Source organism: Sander lucioperca, chromosome 24, assembly GCF_008315115.2.
Source record: "Sander lucioperca isolate FBNREF2018 chromosome 24, SLUC_FBN_1.2, whole genome shotgun sequence".
NCBI lineage: Eukaryota > Metazoa > Chordata > Actinopteri > Perciformes > Percidae > Sander > Sander lucioperca.
Genome location: NC_050196.1, coordinates 5890367 through 5912089, shown reverse-complemented (window position 1 = coordinate 5912089; position 21723 = coordinate 5890367). Strand labels below are relative to the sequence as shown.

The 21723-nt window shown below is 38.6% G+C and overlaps 1 protein-coding gene across 3 annotated transcripts in view; it reads left to right on the top strand.

The window, feature by feature from the left end:
• LOC116044623 (cilia- and flagella-associated protein 47) overlaps window positions 1-9610 on the top strand; it is an 81799-nt gene extending 72189 nt beyond the window's left edge. For all 3 annotated transcript variants that reach the window (XM_035998549.1, XM_035998550.1, XM_031291966.2), the window contains exons 64-67: window positions 1610-1784; window positions 6850-7011; window positions 8166-8331; window positions 8663-9610. In XM_035998549.1, coding sequence (XP_035854442.1) covers window positions 1610-1784; window positions 6850-7011; window positions 8166-8331; window positions 8663-8854 — 695 coding nt within the window. In that variant the 3' untranslated portion in view covers window positions 8855-9610. The remainder of the gene's footprint in view (window positions 1-1609; window positions 1785-6849; window positions 7012-8165; window positions 8332-8662) is intronic.
• The last annotated feature ends 12113 nt before the right edge of the window (window positions 9611-21723 follow it).

Below are 21723 nucleotides of genomic sequence, written 5' to 3'. Positions count from 1 at the left end.
CATACGGGCTACTTAGGTGTGTAGAAGCTAGCTGCTAATCTGGGCTGTGAACATTAGGGTCTAACCCATTTATGGAGTCAAAACACGTGATGAAGTCTTGATTTGCATTATAACTGTTGTTTGTGTTTGTGAAGAAAAGAAGGATGGCCCTCGGAACTAACAATGTATGGTACTTTCACTTTCAATTGATTGTTGATTGAAACGTTTTATGGGATGGTCTGAACTAAAATTGCACATTATACCTTTCTAAGGGTCTTAAATATCATGTGTGACATGTGTTATGTTGTTATTACATATGCATACATTTGTATAGATGTTTATATATTTGTATACATTTTTCTTTAATTAAAAACAAAATAGTTTGGAATTTATGACCCCTTGTCCTATTTTCACTACATGGGAGAAATCCCCCTGCCCCGTTTTACAGTTTCTTTTAATGTAACTAAGTAACTTTTACTTATTTTAAATTAACTACGTATTACTTTTACTTGAGTAATTTTTCAGATAGGTATTTTTACTTGTACTTGAGTAATATTTCATCAAAGTATTGGTACTTTTACTTCAGTACAATATTTTAGTACTTTTTCCACCTCTGATTCTTATGTAAATTATTGTGAGGCTGTAAAAGTCTTTTTAAGTTCAGGGGGGGGGGAAATTTTCTTTTCTTTATAACATTAGCTAACCACATATGGCATTGTTAGTACTTACCACTGACTCCACAGTAGAATTGATTTATTGTAAAGCACATGCAGGATGTGAATGTGTAAAATAGTAACTTGACACATTGACATGCGCTCACATATGAACAGAGCAGAAAGAAAAACTATTTATTTAAGGAGGAGTGTTCACCTCTTGCTGATACCCACTCTGCTTAATATGGTCAGTATCTGGGCTGATTCCGATCTTTAGTTTTGGATAAGTGGATCACAATCTGTAACAGCAAACTGGAGTGTCCTATTTTATGACTAACAAAAAATCCTCAGTATGCTTGAATAAAAAAATAATGAAGCATCAAATTAAACAAAAATTGTAGACATTTTAATTGTTCAAAGTAGTTGCTTAAATCCGCTCAAGTACAGCAGCTCATAGTGCGTTCCATTTACCTCGCAACTCAGAAGCCGAAGCTGGGAATGACGTCACACCGGAGATGAAGGCGTTCCATTTACAAGTCGGATTTTCATTGTTTTCATTAGCTCTAGCCAGGTTAGCCATTGTTAGCAATGCCAGTTTGTAACAACGCATTACGCTGTTTTTTGTGTGCATACAAACAGCGTAACAACATGTCCACAGATAGAAGATGGGCAGCACTGTGTGTACGACTGATTTAGTGAGACACAAATAAGACAGAAGGGCTTATATCTGTATGTTACTACAGCTTTCACAACTGTTGATGCACAGAGCAGCCATGTTGGATTTTTAGCTCAGGGTACTCTGTGGTTGTCCGAGTTCTGAGCTCGGAAATCCGACGTCAGGGGACGTGGTTCCGACTTTGACCTCGGGAAATCCGGCTTCCGAGTACAAATGGAACGCATCAGTGTGTTCTCTTTTTTTTCTGGTGGTTCTTTGCAGCTGCGCAATCACCTTCTTATTATTTCTTACTCCCGGACAGTTTCCTGGGTGATGGGGAAAGACTTCCTGTGTGCGGTTCGTTCAGACAGCGAAACAGAGCACTCAGAGGTGGAGGACTGCCTTTCTGCCTCCGTCGATGCAGTGAGAAGGGACCCTGAGACTGGCATCGTATCACTCACCCTTAATCTAGTCTACACTCCTCTCAGGCCATGCAGGTTACAGTACTACAGACACACACACACACACACACACACACAAAAAACCTGTGCAAAGAAAATGTGACACATTGACAAGCACGGAGGAAAATTAAATACACACTGAGAAACTTTTAGATAGTTAGAGGAGGAATGTGTCTCTTTGTTGCAGAGATTCAGTAGCTTTTGAGTGAAATCCTTTTCTTCTCCTTGTTAAACCTCTCAATTGGTTGTGTTGCCAGCTAAAGCAAACAAACACCTTGCACACTCAAGAGAAGTTATTATACACACAAATGCACATAGACAAAAAGAAACCATACAGGCACATTTTGAGAGACACAAACCACAGACTCGCACCACATTAAAAGCCAAAAGACCAGCGAGAGATGTAGACATACACAAACACTCATTGGAAGAGAGAACTAAACACACACACTCATGCACGCACACACGCACGCACACACACACACACACACACACACACACACACACACACACACACACACACACACTTTGAGAGAATTATGCAGACTGAGAGAGGCACACAAACACCTCAAACGTTAAAAAGCACACACAAAAAGAAAAAACACAAATTTGTACACACTCAGAGAAACAAATATGCACACCTCTTTTGTGTGGGGGGAAAAAAACAAAAGGATGCCAATAATAAGTCTGAAAAACAAACAAGCACATACAGTACTAGCACATTCTCACACGCACAGACACACATCAGGAAAGAAGGCATACAAACACAATGTGTTTGTTTCTCTCGCTTTCTCTCTGCAGATAACACACTTGCATTGAGCGTAGTGAGTAAACACTGCATTCATTTATCTCTTGTCTTTCTCCCTCTAAAGTACAGTCTCTTCTTCCTCTATCTCACTCTTTCTCCCATCTTCTCTCTCTCTCTCTCTCTCTCTCTCTCTCTCTCTCTCTCTCTCTCTCTCTCTCTCTCTCATGTGGGTGTGAACTCTGCATTCATTTATAACTACTGTCTACATGTGCTGAGTCTTAATGTTTGTAGCTAAAGGATGCTGTGCTATCTCAGAGGTAAAGGAGGAGGCCAGCTCATTAGCTGCCTCTGCTTTAACAGCACTTGCCACGTTAGATCAGATCCCTATAGACAATAGGTCAGATCCCTATAGACAAGACATTAACTCTGGTGTGATCTTATAGCACATTTGATACTTTTTAGGTTTAAAATGCCAGGGATTCTCCTCTTGCTTTTCTAATCAATTCACACATGGCTTTTTGAAGATCTCATATAATGGCAGTCAATGAGAAAAGCATTTGGATATTCCTTTGACTTAAGCTTCTTAGGTTTGAATTGTCAATTATTCACACACACTTTGTCCTTGACGCTTTGGTGAGCCAACTTTAAGTTGTTGAGGCAATTCTTCTCATGTCAGATCACTGAAAAGGCCACCGTTGCATTAAAACACTTGTATTGGACAATGTTGTATTGGCACTGAACATTAAAACACAGGCATTAACAAATATTTTATTCTATTTTGAGATTGCCTGCATGCTGATGTGTTTTTCCATGACAGTCTTCGGATTTCCGTTTCAACTTTTTTTTTATGCCTGTGTTTTATTTCTCAGTGGAACTTTTTTCAGGGCCAGTACTTGTTTCAGTGCCAATACAACTTTTTCAAATAAAAGTGTTTCAAGGCCAATGTTTCCTTTTTCAGTTCAGGTTTTGTTTGGATTGCCAAAAAAAATCTTCAATGCCAAAATTTAATGTCACTATCCTAGCTCCATAAAAAGAGGTTTAAAAAAGCTAATTCAACCGTAATAATTGGACCAGCACTCCTTCCCTATATTCCCAACTGCTTTGATGAAATTATGAATATGCACCAACACTTAACAATAAGCACGTGAGCAAATAGGAAGATTCCAAACCAAAACGGGGGGTTTTCAAATTCCTCTGGCAGAGCAGTATGAATGTGAGGTGTAAATGTAGCAAAAGATATTCGTTTTTAAACCAAAATCAACAGGTTTGTGCTAGTGTCATGAGCACGGCGAGTTATATGATATGACCGACCAGGTTGGGGCAACTCGCTTTGTTTTATCTAACGTTAGTAGTAGCAGCGCTCACTCTCTCTGTTCATTCTCTACATCGCTCGGGCGCTTTGATTATCTACACACATAATCACACACAGCTCCACATATCACTCTTGGATACGCTAACTGTAGCTGTTGTTATAGCAACAGAAAATGCTCTCGACTGCTTTTTTGGACAAAAACGCTGCCAGCTTCTACTCCTTTTTTTACTATAAAAGCGCCCTTGTCAACTTTTTCTTGTCAAAAAAAGATGCCAAGTGTGATCATGGCCTAAGGGTGCCCTGTGGAGTGTTCTTGTAAACACACAAAAGTTATTTTTACATTCAGTGTTACTTACAAATTGTGTGTGTCCTTGATGTCCAACAAAAGTGTTACATACATACAATACAATACATTTCCTTCCTCATAAAACATGTACAAAGCTGATTTTTAAAGCAATCCTGCATTTAGTCTTTGCTGGCGAATTGCTGCATTTCTGGGGGCATTAAGAAGAAGAAGAAGACAATACTTAATTAATCCCCCAAGGGGAAGTTACATTTTACACTCTGTTGTTACACACACTACACAAAGGCCTGAAATACACACACATGCCCAGGACCTATACATGCACTAGTTAGAGAGATATCAGCCAGTACCACTACCTCACAATAGTGTGAAACCATAGGTGGGAATATGACTAGCGTCACCTGTGCACATGCATGTGTGTCCTTGTGCCCATGCACAATACAAACAAAACTGGTCGAACTCATAATAAAACAGCCCTATACAGCTACAAGAAGTCAAAAACTCATTGTTATAACCACCTTTCTTACTTAAAATAAACACTGTAGATACTTACAAATTATCCATTCTAACTTTCATTCATTCATTCAACCTTTATCCTAGAGAGATCATTGAGGGACCCTCATTTTCAATTTTATCAAGTCAGATTACAAAGACAAATACAGAACAACAACACAGAAAGTACAGTCATAAGAACTATAGAAAGACAACAAAACATTCACAATTGGAAAATGGTTTGATAAATACATTAGGATAATAGGGATGCAAAAGAAAATTCAATTATGTAAAGCAGTTACAAGTAGAAGTTTGCAGGTTTAAAACCAGATTTCTAAATTGTCCGAACGGCACAATTGAGTTGATTTTAAGAAAGTGCTGTAATTTGTTCCAGGAGTCGGGTGCACTTAAACTAAAAGCAGTTTTTCCAAGTTCAGGCCGAGCTCGTGGAACATTAAGTAAAAGCCAGTCAGAAGAGCGAGTCTGATAATGTCCCCCTGACTTGTATGTACTGGGAATATACAGTATGATCTCAGTCACAATGTATCTATTCTCTACTGTCCTCCTTACTGTACATTATATGTGACATCCTGCTGAGTGAAGAGTGCATTCATTTATCAGCTCCTGCCTTCATCTGTGGAGGCAATTAATGAGGCGTGCCCTGGTAGGATCAATACCTCTGAGAGCTAATGAGTTCTCCATGAGGAAATGACGGGGGGTGTGGTGTCGCTAATCGGCTCTTCCATTATCTACGTTATTTCTCTGCCGTGGGTAGTGAGATGAGGAAACCAAGTATCGCAAGCTAAAAGCGGGAACATTAAAGACCGGTTTAGAGTATCATGTTTCTTTAGATAAATAGGAATGCTCAAATTTCCATTTTTTCAGATGAATTAGAGTGGAAGAATGACTTGAAGAAAAACATGAGTGGAACGCAGACTAAATCAGAGGTATTCATCTGCGTACCACAGAGGGCAAACTGTGTTAAGGTTTTTATTCCAGTTGAAGCCTAATGGTAGTTTATTTCACTGATTAGTTCCTCTTCCTTTTTAACATGGTCCTGATGTGTAGCTTGAAGGGAAGATTTGCTACCTTTTAATGTGGATGTCCAATCAGTAGAGCTGTAGCAATTCCAAATTTTCCTATACAATTAATTGTCTCAGAAATAATTGCGATTAACAATATAATTGTCTGGTTCAGTCAAATTTTAAAATATTTATTTATTCCTTTAAAACAAATGAAAGTTTTGAATGAATCCCAGGATACAACTTTTGGTTATATGACTGTTATGTGACCCAGATAATGTAATAACACAAATACACAACATATGAAGTAAACTTGACAATAAAACATGTATCCTCATCAATAAAAAACAAAGCATTAATCATTAACAAAAAAAAACTGCATGTTCGATTTCTCTGGCTTGAGACAGCTTCAGCCCAGGATGTTTGGAGTTGCTATGGCAACAAGTATAATAACGGTAGTTAGTGATAAATTAGTCCATCGTTATTTACATTTTTTTTTACAGCAGAGCCATCTCTAAGACACACTGCAAACACACACTAAAACAGGCAATGTTGTCAAAGTAACTGAACTGTCATAGGAAAACGCAGCCTCACCGTAATTGACAGTTTAAAATGTCCAAGAACGCCTTTTTTGCTATTGACCAATATGCAAACTAATGTCAGATGCCCAAAATCACGTTTTAAAAATAAAACATGATGTCATAGAAGTCCCTGCAGTAATAGCCTATATAAGTGTGTTTATGTTTCTAATAAAACATTAAATATCATTGTGGCATGTCTTGATAAAACTTACATTGAAGGATTCAATAAATAAATAAATAATGAATAAGGTTTAACGATTCTTAATTTCAAAAGTTCTGATCAGTCAGGAGTAACTGTGGCTTTGCTGTAAATATGAATAGCTATTTACAGACTGTGTGGGCTAAAACACACAAAAAGCATAATTCTCCTTTGCAATAATTCAGCACATTTACACATTTACAATATTTTAATATTTAATATTAAAATATTAAATAATTAAGGTCAGTGTAAATGATGAAATATTGGCATTAGAATGTGCCAAATAGCAGTCTAATTTACAATAATTTTGTGTTATGTTTTAACAGTTTTAAAAATAGTATGTAATGTGTGCAAAATAGACTGTAAATACAGAGTTTTGGTGGCGGTTGAGTATTGTAACCAATTGAAAAAAACTGTGTGTGTGTGTGTGTGTGTGTGTCCAGGTGCTCAGCGGTACTAGCTGTGCAGTGTGTGTCCGGCAGGATCTGGGAGTTTCCTATTACTCTCATTACCACAGAGCCTCAAGTGGATGATGTCATCCTCACTGAAGCCACTGAGTTGGGCGAGACTTCAGATGTTGGCTTTCGTCTGACCAGCACCACCAGGTGTGTGTTGACTCGCCTATCATTTTGCTTATTCCATTCAAGTTTTGTTATAATTTAATACAAACTACAATTCACTACACCTATAACATTAATAGGGTTTTCCCATTGGCACTTTTGGCTGTGTCATGCCAAACCATGCATCGCTGATTTGCGTTTCCATTATTAGCCCGAGACTGGTAAAGGAAATGGGCCTTCTCCGAGTATTTCCAAAGCTCACCCGACCCGCCTCCAAGCAGGCTGCGGTGACGTCAATCACAGCCAACCCCTTCTAACCCCCCTTTCTCCCCCTCAAGTGTTGCGAGACTCAGCCATGGACTCCGCTCATGTCTGTGCTGGAAAATCTCTGAGTGTTCAGCTATTTTTGTAGCTTCTAATTGAATCTCTGAATGTGATAAATCTGCTTTTTTAATGGTTCATGATCGCGAGTTGTGTTAAGTTACTGCTGATGAAGACCCAGCATTTCCTGATGTTGCTGCTTAATAATAAAAGCTTTTAAATAACAAAATAACAGGGGACTTTTATCGTCAAGAAGTAATAGGAAATTATACATTTTATCCACCGTTTTACAGCCGCTCCTTTGACCACTCAGGCTCGCCGGCTTCTAAATAGCAAAAGCAGATGTTGCAACGTAAGAACAGGAATGTCTGAATTTGGGTACATTTCATGAAACTAAATGGTTATTGTCCACACACATCAGAGAAAGTGTGATAATAACATCCAACACACAAGATTCACTCTCAGTGGTTTCTGTGACATGAGAAATACTCTCCGAAAGCCAAAAATACACAGCGCTGCCTTTGAGCCATAGCCCTGAAAAGCCACGCCACTAAAGACACACCTTCAAGATGGTAGCACTGTTGTAATGGAAAGGCAAATCCCTGCCGTGCTGGGCTGACGTGCCAAACCGAGCCGAGCCAGCACATAGGGAAAAACCCTATTAATGCAGCCATATTGCCCTTTTTGATCAAAGTTTCAAGAGCCTTTGGGTGTAAACTTAGGAACTAAAGGTTTTTGGCACCAGGAACTACCGTAGAGGAACTACATTAGTCCCTTGTTCCTCTGGTCAAAATGTAAAGTTCCAAAGATCCTCAAAAGGTCATCAGGTCTCCTGAGAAAGGTCTTGTGGTGAAAAGTGGCTAACATTCCCATTCCAGGAGGCCAGAGCCGTTCACAGCAGTGCTCCTGCCAGGCAGCAGCAATGAGTTCACAGTGACTCCAGCCTCAGGGATGTTACCTCCTGTTGGTTCTACCGGAGCCCTCATCACTGTGTCCTTCACACCTACCATGTACAGCAAGCACAGAGCAAGACTAACCATCCAGGTATTTCAATTATTTATTCTCTGATAATCTCACTGACTTTTGGGTCTATTTGTAGTTTCTGTTTGAGTCATTATTACTTTTAGGAGTTTCAAGTAGTGCAGTAATTTACAGTTTCTGTTAAAAATGTCAGCTTTAACGACAAAAAAAGTTAGTTTTTTCCACTCAAAGTGCCAAGTAAGCCAGAAGCGATAGCAGGATTTCCAGCTGCAGATGTGAGATGCCATGGTACTGGCCAAAGTTAAAACCATGCATATGCTAAATTACATATTCACCACACAAACTCAATAATTATCAGAGTTGCATGATTGACAGCTTACTTCTCTTATTACAGGCAGCAGACATGCAGTGGACCTATGAGGTAAGAGGGAAAACCCCTCATGACTCCCCACCCATCGGCACCACATCCCCCAATGCCAGTTCTTCTGTGCTCCGCCCAGCCAATGAGCAGCTGCAGAACTTTGTGCTTCGGAACCTTCGGCTTCCCGCCCTGGCTAACTCGTCCCCTCTCAAAGTCCGCAGATAAAGGACATTCTCACTCTCTACTACAGCTAAGGATCGTCATTTGTGTCTAACTTCCTTTTTGACTTTTTATGTTTAGATTATAACCATGGTTGCTTTATTTATCCAGCAACATGTGTCGTCTTCAAAGAGATACCTTTATATTTTAAAAATGAACTGTTTGGACAGGCACATGGTGCTGATGCAGATGGATTTCAAAAAGGGCATTTTTGTCAAATTGAAATGAAGATCATTTTTGAAAACTCTTGAACTTGAAATTTGAAAAATAAATTGCCCAGTTCTTTGATTTGAAATCAGTGTTCATCACTGCTAATGTATCTCGAATTGTAATTAACCTTGAAGTAATGCCTTCATTTAAACAATACTCTCCAAAGTCATCATCATACATGTTGTAACACAGTTGGCAAAAAAAAACTCCACATGCAAAATTCCTTCTGTAGCTGCTTTCTTCATCTCCTTGTCTTTCTTTATGATTGGTATGAATTGAAAGAGTCATTGTTCCTGACGTTTTACACATTCAGCAGTTATAAGATGTATGATAAGCAATAAATGCCAGTAATGGTTATGGTGTCCCTATAATGCCTAAGAGTAAAATGTTACCAACTTCATTTTATTCATCCCTTCCCTTATGATCCTGTGTTAGGCAGATATTGCCACCCCACATTATATTACACCAGCCAGGACAACCTTGAAATACAGTGCAACCTTTCTGAAAATCTCAGTATCTTCCATTTAATAAATCAAACCACATGAGCCTTAAGAGGTTGCCCAGTGTGTGGGCCTGTGTGCATACAAATGTATCCTACACAGCACACATGGCTGTTAGGCTCTTCTCTTGAATCTGTAGTATCTATGATCTGTAGCTGCATTGTCAGCTAAGGATTTTTAATAAAGTCTATTTCAGTTTCATAAATATTGTGTCTATAAAATAGTGTCTATGAAAAAGTATTCACGCTTCTTGGAAGATACCATGTTGTGTTATTTTGCAACACTGAATCAAAGAAGATTTAATGTAAAATACTGGCAAGCTGCTTGTGTTTGTCCTTCATAAGATAAATGTACGAACATTAGTAAAATGATCCATGTTAGCCATCAAATTGTTTTATGGTGCTGCATCCCTTACATATATTGTGCAGTATTGCAAGTACAGCAATGTTGGATGTTGCAAACCATCTGTGGACTGTTGAACACCGTTTCCATGAAGAATATGGAATCTTCTCTTCCACTGTTCAATGGCACATTCAGTGACACTTGTTAACTTATGTACCCTTACAGCTGGGGAGAAACTTGTTATTTCTGTAGTCTAAGGGTTATGCTAGAAAGTAATTAGTTGTTACGCCGTGTTGTCCAACCTTTGGAAAGCAAGTCTTAATAGCTGTTCTAAATGGCCATATAGCCATATGGCGTCAATATCAGTTTAAGTGTACGCTAACAACAAAAATGTATCAGCTAGCGACCAGTTTTGCTTTTGCTATTGCCATGCTACTGTCCCTCACGCAAGCAACATCATCTAGTGTTACCCCCACATGGGGCGAACATGCGCAGAAAGAATATATTAATTCCAACCAGAGAGAAACGATCAAATTAAGCGTTTACATGGTTATTAGGAATAATATTCCTAATATTTTCCGATAGAACGGATTATCAAAGGTTTACACCACTTCTCTTAACCAGTTTTTAGTATTTGTAGTGCTCTTCATGACACATGTAACTCAAAATATGAAAAGAAAATACAAGGAACATTACTCAGAAAATCAACTAATTGCAAATCAATCAAAAGGCATGTGTTTCTGGCATCATAGCCTCCTCCTCCTTGAATCAAAGGAGATTTAATGTGTCTTTGACACTGAACAACAGAAAAGATCCTTTAACGACAAAGTCAAAACAGAACTCTACAATCTGATCTAAATTAATTACCAACATAAAATACACTTAAATCATCCCAGGTGCAGCCAATTGGTTTCACAAGTCACATAAGTCTCATAATTAAATTGAGTTCACCTGTATCTGGAAGGTTCAAGTTTTGGTGAGTCAGCATTTTGGCAAAAACCTCCACCATGAAGACAAAGGCTAACACTCCAAGGAACTCAATGAAAAGATGATGGAAAAGCACAGGTCAGAGGATAGATACAGAGATAAAGAGTATGTTGAAGCTGTAAATGTTTTTTAATTCAAATGATTAATCATGATGCAAATTAATTCATGGTACCCTTGAAGTTGTTTTAAAATGTGTTAGTTGTGTTAGAGAGTTACATTCAGTTGTTTGTGCGTGTCTATGCGTTTGCACTTTCCACATACGGAGCTGTCCTATGGCTCACCTTGTGCCTGTGGAATTATTCACGAGGCAGTTACGCTCAGTTATGCGTCCATTAAGCACCATCTGCAGCATACTAGAGCAGAGAGAGAGAGAGAGACGAGATAGGAAAGATTGAGGAAAGAAGCAAAAGATAGAAGATGGAGAGAGAGAGAGAGAGAGAGAAAGGAATAAAGGACACAAGAGAGGTAAGGCAAAGGATATGGTTGGAGTAATACATGATGGAAGTACCAAAAGGGGGAGGGAGAGCAAGAAAAGATGAGAGCAGCAGATAAAGTGAACAGTAAAAGGCTGGTGTCGGGTGGAGGATAAAGAAAAGACACTGCATGTATTTTGCATATCTGTGAGGGAAGGGGTGTGTGGCTGTATGTGCGTGCGGTTGTTGATTCCTGTCCGTAGATTACCTGCGGAAATGAGCTCCCCTTCTCGCCTTCCTCTGCAGGTGCGTTGCCCCAGCAACAGATGAGCCAAGCCAACAGTAATTGGTGGAGGGTATGTTATGTTGCCTGCAGTAACAAGAGATCACACTGAAGTCAGTCTTACAATAATGAAATCTTGGTGACAGTCCGCGAAGTGCTGACACATTAAACTCGAACAAAGCAGATCCACTGACCTCCGTACAAAACAAGACACTCAAAGTTTAACTTCACTTCCTTCGAGAGAACGTTAAGGCTTTAGTTTTTCTGAATTGTGTAGCACTGCTTAACAGCTGTGCAGTAATACAAAGATATTCCGTTGGCTTCTGTTGAGCTAGTCTGTGCAGGTATGAGTAAGAGTATGTTGGTAATAAGGTACAGCTTTGTTGAACTAGTTGAACTAGGACTAAAAACACTCCTCACTCAGACTAGGACTGAGAGGTAATTATAGGGTTCCTTACACTGACTTTCAGTAAGGAGATGGATTACTTCTAGGAGCTGCAAAGTAGAAATATGATGATATATTGTAGTTTTCTGACAGTTGTGAGTTTATGTGATCTGAAAATGCTGAAACAGTACCACAGTTTACGTGTAGGCTTTATATGTATAGGCAAATTGATTCCAACCAGAAAGAAACAATCGAATTAAGCATTTACTAGTCTATATCAACGACATTTCACATCCAGGATTGTTCAGGTGCTGCCGGAAATACCGCTGGATGTTCCTCATTTCGGCCGGATGTCCGGTACCTTCTGCTTTCTTTGTGTTGGCATTTTAAACTCAGGTCAATTTACCTCAGATCTCTGCAGTGTAAATCCAGACAGCTAGCTAGACTATCTGTCCAATCTGAGTTTTCTGTTGCACGACTTAAACAACCTTTGAACGTAAAACAAGTTCCTTCCCGAGGCTATTTTGCAGAGGCTCCGTACAGGGCTTAGTGCCCAAGACGATTGTGATTGGTTTTCAGAAATGCCAATAAACCAGAGCACGTTTTGCTCCCATCCCGGAATGCTGTGTGGACTAGCTAGACCCTCCTCCGCAGCGCTGTGGAGGAAGGTCTGGCAATGTGAGACTACGTGTTTACTTGGTTATTAGGAGCTAATATTTTCCGATTGAACGGATAATCAAAGATTTACACCACTTCTCTCAACCAGTTCGAAAATTCCTTCCGATTGTGCCAGATCAACCCCAATCTCTTCTGATTGAGGTAGTTACATGAGACATTTTTATTCTGATTAGGGTATTATAATGATTATTAGGGTCTTTGTAAACACACCTTGTGTCTCCGGGAAGACATTCGTAGTGCTGCACTTGCTTGTTCACATGAAAAGTGATAGAAATGCTTGTTAAGAATGGAAAAAAGAGAACTTGAGAGAGAAGTTCAAACCCTCACCTCTAAATTGTTGGTTGTTACAGACCGTAATCATCACTTTTGCAAAGCTGCTTTTTCCGCAGTTGAAGGTTGCAAGACCTCTTTTTTGTAGTGAGAGCATATGCTGCACAAGGTCACTCTTAACATTTTAACTTTTTTGACAAAACTGTAATATTTAATAAACGTATTGTCATCATTATTTCATCTTTCTAACAGGTTAGGACTCCTCAGGAGCTGTCTTAGCATTTATAGCAGTCATTCCCTAAGATAAGAAAGCTAATAAAATGATTTACTCCTAGTCCTAAAAGTAGGACTACATTTTGCATCTTGCACTATGGGAATCTTTGGCCAGTTAGAAATGATTTCCTACTCTGAGATGCTTGATACATATGTAATGTTTTAAGTAAGTAGCAATTAGCAGTGTTTGTTAGCTGTCACAGAGGAGTGATGAACAGCACCTTCCCATGTTCTGCTGTTTCTAAAAGACTCATGGGAAGGTGCTGTTCATCACTCCTCTCTGACAGCTAACAAACACTGCTAATTGGGATTCAACCCTACATGGCCCACCTTTCCAGCACTGTCTAAGACCCTACATGCCAGGGTAAGAATCATTTTAATTAGATGTTTACAGTAAGAGTTATTCATCCAACAATAATTGTTTTCAGTTATTTTCTAATTAAGTCCAAGGTTTTCCCTCTGGGTTCAGCTTACAAAAGCTCAGGTAAAATGTAACATCCAAAAAATAATGAATAATAAGCCAGGCACAACATCCTAACAATTTGTTCTGATGTGCCTGGGGAAGGTAGTTTAGTTTGTTAGAGACTTAAGAATTCTGGTAATTTTATAAAGAGAGGGACTGATAATGAAAACATTTTAGATTTCAAACAACTTTTACGTCTTCCAACAGGCAAGCCATATGGCTGTGCATTAACTAATCCTTCTCATTTCCCCGACATTCCTAAATGGATTATCTACTTGGCTGCTTAATACTATTTCATTTTCATTCTGTCACAGAGAGTCCTATCCCCATACATCACTCACACAGGAATTCAATTAGCATGGCAATAATTAAGCAGGGGATGTTTCTCCCTGAAATGCACACAAACTTATTTGACAGCCTGCCAGTAGAAGGGGAAGTAAGTGTGTGTGTGTGTCCACTGATGCCATCGAATGTGAGCATTTGCCCACTGAAGTCGGTTATGACGACGAACTGCAGTCAGGTCGAGAGAGAGAGAGAGGGATGAACCCTAACCCTAACACCAGATACTGACTGCTTTTCGTTATGTTAGCTAGCTGGCGAAGTGCTAATTTCAAAACGTTGCTGACATATAGACACTTTACACCAACCCCGTCATTGTAACCAAAATATGTCTGAGTTTATTTGCAAAGCTTATGTCAGTGAACTAGCATGTTGCTACTCCCCACAACAGGCTGCTTGAAAACCGACTATCAACACACAGGACGAGTTGACCAATCACAGTCCTTGCGGTCTGTGTCGCTTCGATGTTATGTCGAGCTACGGCAGTAGGCTCTGAGGGGGGTTTGCGGCGACGCAGAGGGGTCTGCGGGGGTACGTTGTCGATTTGATGCAGAAGCATAAATCAGCCTTAAGGCACACCTGTGCAATAATCATGCTGTCTAATCAGCATCTTGTGAGGTGAATGGATTTTCTCGGCAAAGGAGAAGTGCTCACTAACACAGATTTAGGCAGATTTGTGAACAATATTTGAGAGAAATAAGCCTTTTGTGTACATAGAAAAAATCTTAGATCTTTGAGTTCAGCTCATGAAAAATGGGGGCAAAAACAAAAGTGTTGCATTTATAATTTTGTTCAGTGTAGTTTTCCCCACTTGTCTTCCTGGCATAATGTTGCCCATTCTTTTTTTTTTTTTTTTTACAGTTAAAATAAAATGAAAAATACACTGCTGTGGACATTGTTTACTTCATTAATGTGTTTACATTAATGAAGTAAACACACATACATTAATGGACTGAGGATGGGAGTAGGATTCGGTATTCGGTTTTGGATTCGGCAGAATCTTAACCAGTGGATTCGGTATTCGGCCGAACCCCAAAAATCTGAATTTGGTGCATCCCTACTAATGAACTATTCCACGTAGACTTGTGGGAAGCATCACTGCACTCAGCTAAGAGTTCCCTTTTTAATGGTGATGGGTTTCCCCGCCTCCTATACTTTGACCACTCCCCCTTTCATAAATCATTTGTCGTGAATCACCATTTCTAATGCCACACACTCCATGTAGGAAATAAAGTCTAATTCGTGTGAACAGTGTATGACTGTGTCGACCAGCATGCACCGAGGTGCGAGAGCTATTTATATCATAGCATAAAAGCTCTTAATGCGACAAATATTTTATTTGTTTGATCTTAAACAACTATTGTGTATTAAATATGAATATGAGGTAAATATTTTTTTCTTCTTAGTCTTAAAATCTATACTGATTTTCTATTATATGGCCATGAAGCTTAATTCAATTTTAGCCTAGGTGGTTGAAAAGGTCTTTAAAAGATCCTAGGGGTACCCTGTACACACATAACTCAAAATATAAAAAGAAAATACAAGCAAAATAACTTGAACTAATAGCAAATAAATCAAAAGGCATGTGTTTCTGGCATCGCAGTCTCCTCCTCTGCTGCCGAACACAATATTCAACTGGCTTATATTGAGTGCTCAATGTTAGAGTGCTAATGTTTTCATGTGGCTTATGCCAGTAGAAAAACAGCGACATACCACTTGACATATGACATTGAAACAAGAGTAAAACACCGTTTTATACAGTATATGACGGTAAGGTGTTTTATAAGTAGCACACAGCAGCGGCATATATGGCATATGTAAGAATTAGTATATGTCTGTGAGAAGTGGTATCTTCCAATGGAACATGACGGATATGCTGTTTTTAAATGCCATAATACAGTTGAATAGCAGCAACATACCAAAACCCAACAGTGAACTGTCATTCAGAATGGGCATATTCCACTAAAACAAGAGTGTCATACCATCAATCTTAACTCTGCATCTCAAAGCAGAAATCTTCCCACCTCATGACTCCTGTTTTTACTTAGTTTGATGTCAAAGTGATGGATAATTTTTAAATTACTATGAACATACTCGTCAGTCACACACACACACACACACACACACACACACACCCACACAGTTTTACAAGAGAGGAAAATGGTCCGGTATCCTGGAGTACCCACTGTCCCTCACCTGCTAGTTTGCGTAGCCAATCACACATCAGCCCCGTCTTCCACAGAAACAACTGCGTGGTTCTTTGAAGTGAAATCTAATTATTGCTGCAGCACTTCTCCCGAACACTGCATGTGTGTGTCTACACTTATTCCTTTGAGCGTGTGTGTGCGTGCGTGCGTGCATGCGTGCATGCATGCGTGCATACACCTATCAAAACTCACCCTCTGGTGAACATGACAGAAAAGACAGGGAGAAAGAGCAAGCTGCTCAACCCTGCTTTCATCTTCTCCCCCTTTTTACTGCCTAAAAACTCAGCTCTGACACAAATCATCACGTCTGTGCGTGTATGTGTGTGTGAGAGACATTGTTACATATTTCATGCTACTGACGATTGTAGGAGTTATTATTCTGTTTGCATCCAAGTGTTGTGTGACAAAGCAGCACTTGTGTGTGAAGGACAGCATGCATGTGTTTGTCTGGTTTGGTTGAATGCTGTTTGACATCTTTTGGAAGCAACTTCGATGACTTGACAGATTTTACGTGAGTGTATGACATGCTGGTGTGTCTGCTTTCATTTAAATGTGTTATTACACTCTTTGAAGCTTTTACACTGACTGATGGGTGTGTGCTTATCTTGGTGAAAAAGGAGCCAGCGTTTGTATGTTCACCATAGTGTGTGCTGTGTTCTCATGAAGCTATCCTCAGCGAGCATCTAGCACCTGTGTCTTGTCTGTGCCGCCAATGGAGACAGATAGAGAGCTAAAAGTGCTCGGCACCAGAATATGAAATATGCTAATGAACCAACATATTAATAACCCATCATCCCACACACGGCAGAAAGAAAATGAAAACCTTTGCAAAGGATTTAGTCTTTTTCCAACCTTGTTTGATACAAAATTGTAATTATCTTATCCTCCCCGGGTGGAACATGTTCTGGTTTTGAGAAATTCTTCTCAAATCAGGCTAATAATGTCCAAGCTGCATTAAGACATCAATTATAGAAACAAAGCAAGTTCCTTTTGTTTAAGAACACGCACCAAACATTATGGGTTACTTACAAAGTCTTTCAGTTACAACATTTCTAACTGTTTATTTCCTGCAGTACACACATTAAGGAAGTATACACTTAAATAGCCACCACACCTCACACAGCAGAGGAATATGCAAATATTGAACATTTCTGGTTATGTTATATTCTGTATTAAAACATATTTAAAGGCCCAATATGTGATACTGACAGCTAGCATTTAAAATGGTTACTGCAGTCCAAATTCAAAATACTGGAGAGAGTCGTCTCCCCCTGCCCCTCCTCCCCAGCGTCGAAGTTCACGGGGGTTACCGGGTTGCGAACGCTAATGCCAACGTCCCACAATGTCAATGTTAGCTTGATGCTAGCCTTGCATTGCCAGACATTACTCCACAGTGCAGCGGAGTTGCTAGATGCTGGCTATGTTGACTGCCATAAAATCCTGTGCTCTCGCGGACCCGGCTGACAGTCACCTTGGCTTAACGGCACTGCAACAGCCGCTAAAAAGGCCGGGAGCTCGCGGTCCCAGTCACCATCTGTCGGCTACGGCCGCTGAACCGAAGCATAACACAAAGTGGGAATCATCTTACTGTCCAACATATCATAACCTTAAAGCTGGCGATAGTAACAATAGCCACAGTAATATTCCATAACATAACGTTACATACATTGCAGAGTGACCTGTAGAGAACATAAACTGTGTCCCAATCCAACAATTCACACTACACGGTTGTTTTGCCAAAGTTAAATTGCATGTTTCCAATATGAAGAAGTCAAACTTTCGGTTTCTGTCATATGTCCGTCTCAGTCTGTGTGTTTACATGCAGTTAAAAAAAAATTATTATATTCGGGTTAAGGCAGAAAGTTAAGAAAGATGTCGGGTAGAATGAATCTATCACTGTTAATCCAGCTTGTTTGGTTGATGCTACCATCCATCGCTGCAGCCTGTTGTTTTTGAGTGTTCGTGTTTCATGTCTGGCAACCTGGGCGTCAAAATGGGCAGTTGACAAAAACACACAGGCTAAAACAAAAAAAGGCATTCCGTCACGGAATGGAAATTTCAAAGGAGGAAATACTGGCTTTAGCATTTTTGTCAGAGATGATAGTATTTCAACTTAGCATGTCTCCTTAATATCTGATAACATATTGTGGTCATTAAGTACAGTAAATATATTAAATATTGGACCTTTAAATAACCATATCTAAAAACAGGAAACAGGAAAATACCAACATTTACCTCCTCGAGTATGTTTCTGAGCATCCCATGTCAAGGCAATTCTCTAAACCTCTTCATAGTTAAGTACAAACAGAAAACGAAAGCCTCTTGTCATTCCTTGTTTAAGAAAAACAAATGCATCAAGTCAGTGGTACTTCAGCCTGCGTTCATTTGAATAACGAATACTCTATGGGACTGATTTGTTATTATACACTTTTTATAAGTACATGTAACATATCACAAAGCCACTGTAATCAAATTCTGAAAAATGAATACAGACTTGTATACTGTGCACTCTTCCATTACGTGAACTTAGTAGCACATGAAATAAAGGGGACATTAAGCGATTCATTTTGTAAAGGACCCTCAGAGAGCCATTTCTCTTTTGAAGAATCACTGGATTCATTATTGATGCTCACCGGGAGCTATGCTTAAAAACACTGTGGTGCTCATTCATCATCTAATTGCAAAAAAAAAAATCGAATTAAAAATAACACAGAGTGGAATTTTAATAAACAAAAACAACTCACATTTGCTCCGTATCTGTATTTAATGTTTAGAAGAACTATCAGATCAAAATTTGTTCATTTAGTTGTTGTTTACAGTAAGCTGGTAAACAAGATCATAGGGATTGTGAGTATTACTTAAGTACTGTAATTGAGTGCAATATCAAGGTACTTTACTTGAGTGTATCCAGTTACTTTATACTTCTAAGTAAAATATAGTACTTTTTACTCTACTACATTTTTATATATATATTGCATTTGTATTTTATATTAATACAATACAATGGTAAAGATTTAACCAGTGGTTCTGAACCTTTTGACTGGTGACCCCTTTCAAAAAAAGCAGTGTTAGTCACGTTTTATCCGCATGTACTGCAAATTTGAACAGAATTTCCAGAAAGTCTAAAAGGAAATGTTAATTAAAGTGCTTTTCCATTTGCTATTTACTGTTTTCCTTATGTTATGACCTTTAGCTCAGTAATAATGTACAGTAATATTTGTGTAGCTGTAAATTGGCTTTGCCTACCAGGTGACAAGGGGAAGTTTGGAGTTCCCTAGAGAGATACAGTAAGGATGCCTTGATGTCGAGGAAGCTTTTGATTTGTAAATGAGTTAATTCCACTGTTTGATATGCAAGTCATCTGAGGTGATTTACATTCCTCCCGTGCCACATGTGTTATGAAATGGCAAGACATGGGATAGATTACATAAACATCGAGGTTTCTCATATTTGAAGCATGCTGAGGCCAATGACCTGCAAATATGTTTTCTGTGAGTATTATCTTTGAATTGTTTGAAAGCTAGAATTAGAGGGATTTAAGTATTTTTATCAGACTGGATGCATCAATCTCATGTTATTTAATTATTGCAGTTACCTGTGCTGTGTGAAGAGTTTGATTCATTTAGTATCCAAGACTGTTAATCCAACAATTTGCCCAAAATTCAAGCATTGTTTATTAGCGTGAATGCACATTAATCAGAATTGACATCAGTGTTAATGTGTAGTCTTTCCAACCCAAAACAGCCACATCCTGTTTCTTAGATACATTAACACAGTCAAATAAGACTTTATCCAGGAAAGGTAGGAAGCATCAGTCCTTATAAAGGGATGTCACTCTTTTTTTCTATTATAGAGTTTTATTCATCCATTTTTTTTTTTTTTGTGGATACAGGGTGTTGTATACTATCTTCAGATGTTAAAGCCCCTTGAGACAAATTTGGAATTTTGGGCTGTGCAAATATAATTTACTTGACTTCACATTTCAAAATAGGATGTTTTTTTCAATGTGTTTCAGCAATCCTTTGGATGCACAGTCTGTCTTTGGAATTTATGAGTAATATTTAGAAAAACATACTTTTTCTTAGAATTAAGTCTTTAAGTATATACGGTAATTAATCTAAAGTGTGAGCATGAGTTTGGCTGATATCATTAAAGTTGTCAGCCAAAACTCTCATTCAGCAGACATTCTCATGGTTTCTATCATGAAGAACATTTCAGGTGAAGATGATTTTTTTTTTTTTTTTTTTTTTTTATGAAACATGCAGTAATAGTATTTTTGAAAGTGCCAAAAAAAAAAAAACAATATAACACACTATTGAGTTTGAGGTTGAGGCACAACAGATTTGTTTACATACGTAATGGCTCAAGCAGGCCTGCATTATCATTAACAAAGGACACATATCCCCATGATACACCAGCAATTTTCAGTTAGGCATTGCATTTCACTCTGGGTTAGCTCTATTTAAAGGTGCAGTAGGTTATAAGACTTATAAAACTAACTTTTGGAATCCGGGTTAGCTCTACTTAAAGGTGCAGTCGGTTATAAGACTTATAAAACTAACTTTTGGAATCCGGGTTAGCTCTACTTAAAGGTGCAGTAGGTTATAAAACTAACTTTCTGTCATATTTGTTGAAACTGACCCTATGTTCGAGTAGAACTACGTGAAGCAGGTAATTTAAAAAAAGATCTGGCTCCTCTGGCACCACCTACAGCCTGTAGTGTGATTTGCAAAAACAGAATGAACACATGAAACACAGTGGGAATATTTGATTAATAGGTTTTCATGTGTTTGCATACACAGGATTCAGAGTATTTGGACTAATTAAAAAAGAACCACTTAACTCATGCATATAAAGCTCTCTAGCACCCTGCCACTGCCAACACTATTAGTTTATCCTAAGGAGTACATACTCAAGTTTACAATTTGTTTTTTAAAGACTGTGCCACGAGTTAATTCACTTTTAGTTGTTACTCAACCTTCATGATGCACCATTTTTTCATCTGTACTGGGGTTCTCTCTGTCCTTGAGAAGTGCATCAGAAGCTCCTAATTCAACTGGATTTGTTCTTTCTTTATCTTCAATAGCTGAGGACACACACGTAACAATTTGTCAGCAGCTTCAGTACATGGACTGTCAGAATAAAATTACAGCCTTCTGTTTCTCACTGCAAATTCATGAAGTAAGACTAGTTCTTATGCTGCAGAGTCTACTGTGCAGCTCAGCATAGCTGTATATTTGAGTGATATAACCTAGCAACAACAACAACTATGGCCTTGATTAGTTTATATAAGTTAACAAAATCATTGCTGGTATAAAAAAAGTTGTGGCAAAACATTTTTAAATTTTAGATAATGTATAGTTAAAATGATAATGTAGAACAAATGTCTGACTTTTTTTTCTTCCAGTCACGGCTCCTCCTTGGCTTTACAGGTAAGATCCAGTTGATTATGTTCTAAATATATTGTTCCTTTAGTGTTTTGCAAACATTTTCTTCAAAACTCAACTATGCAATTGCAATGATAT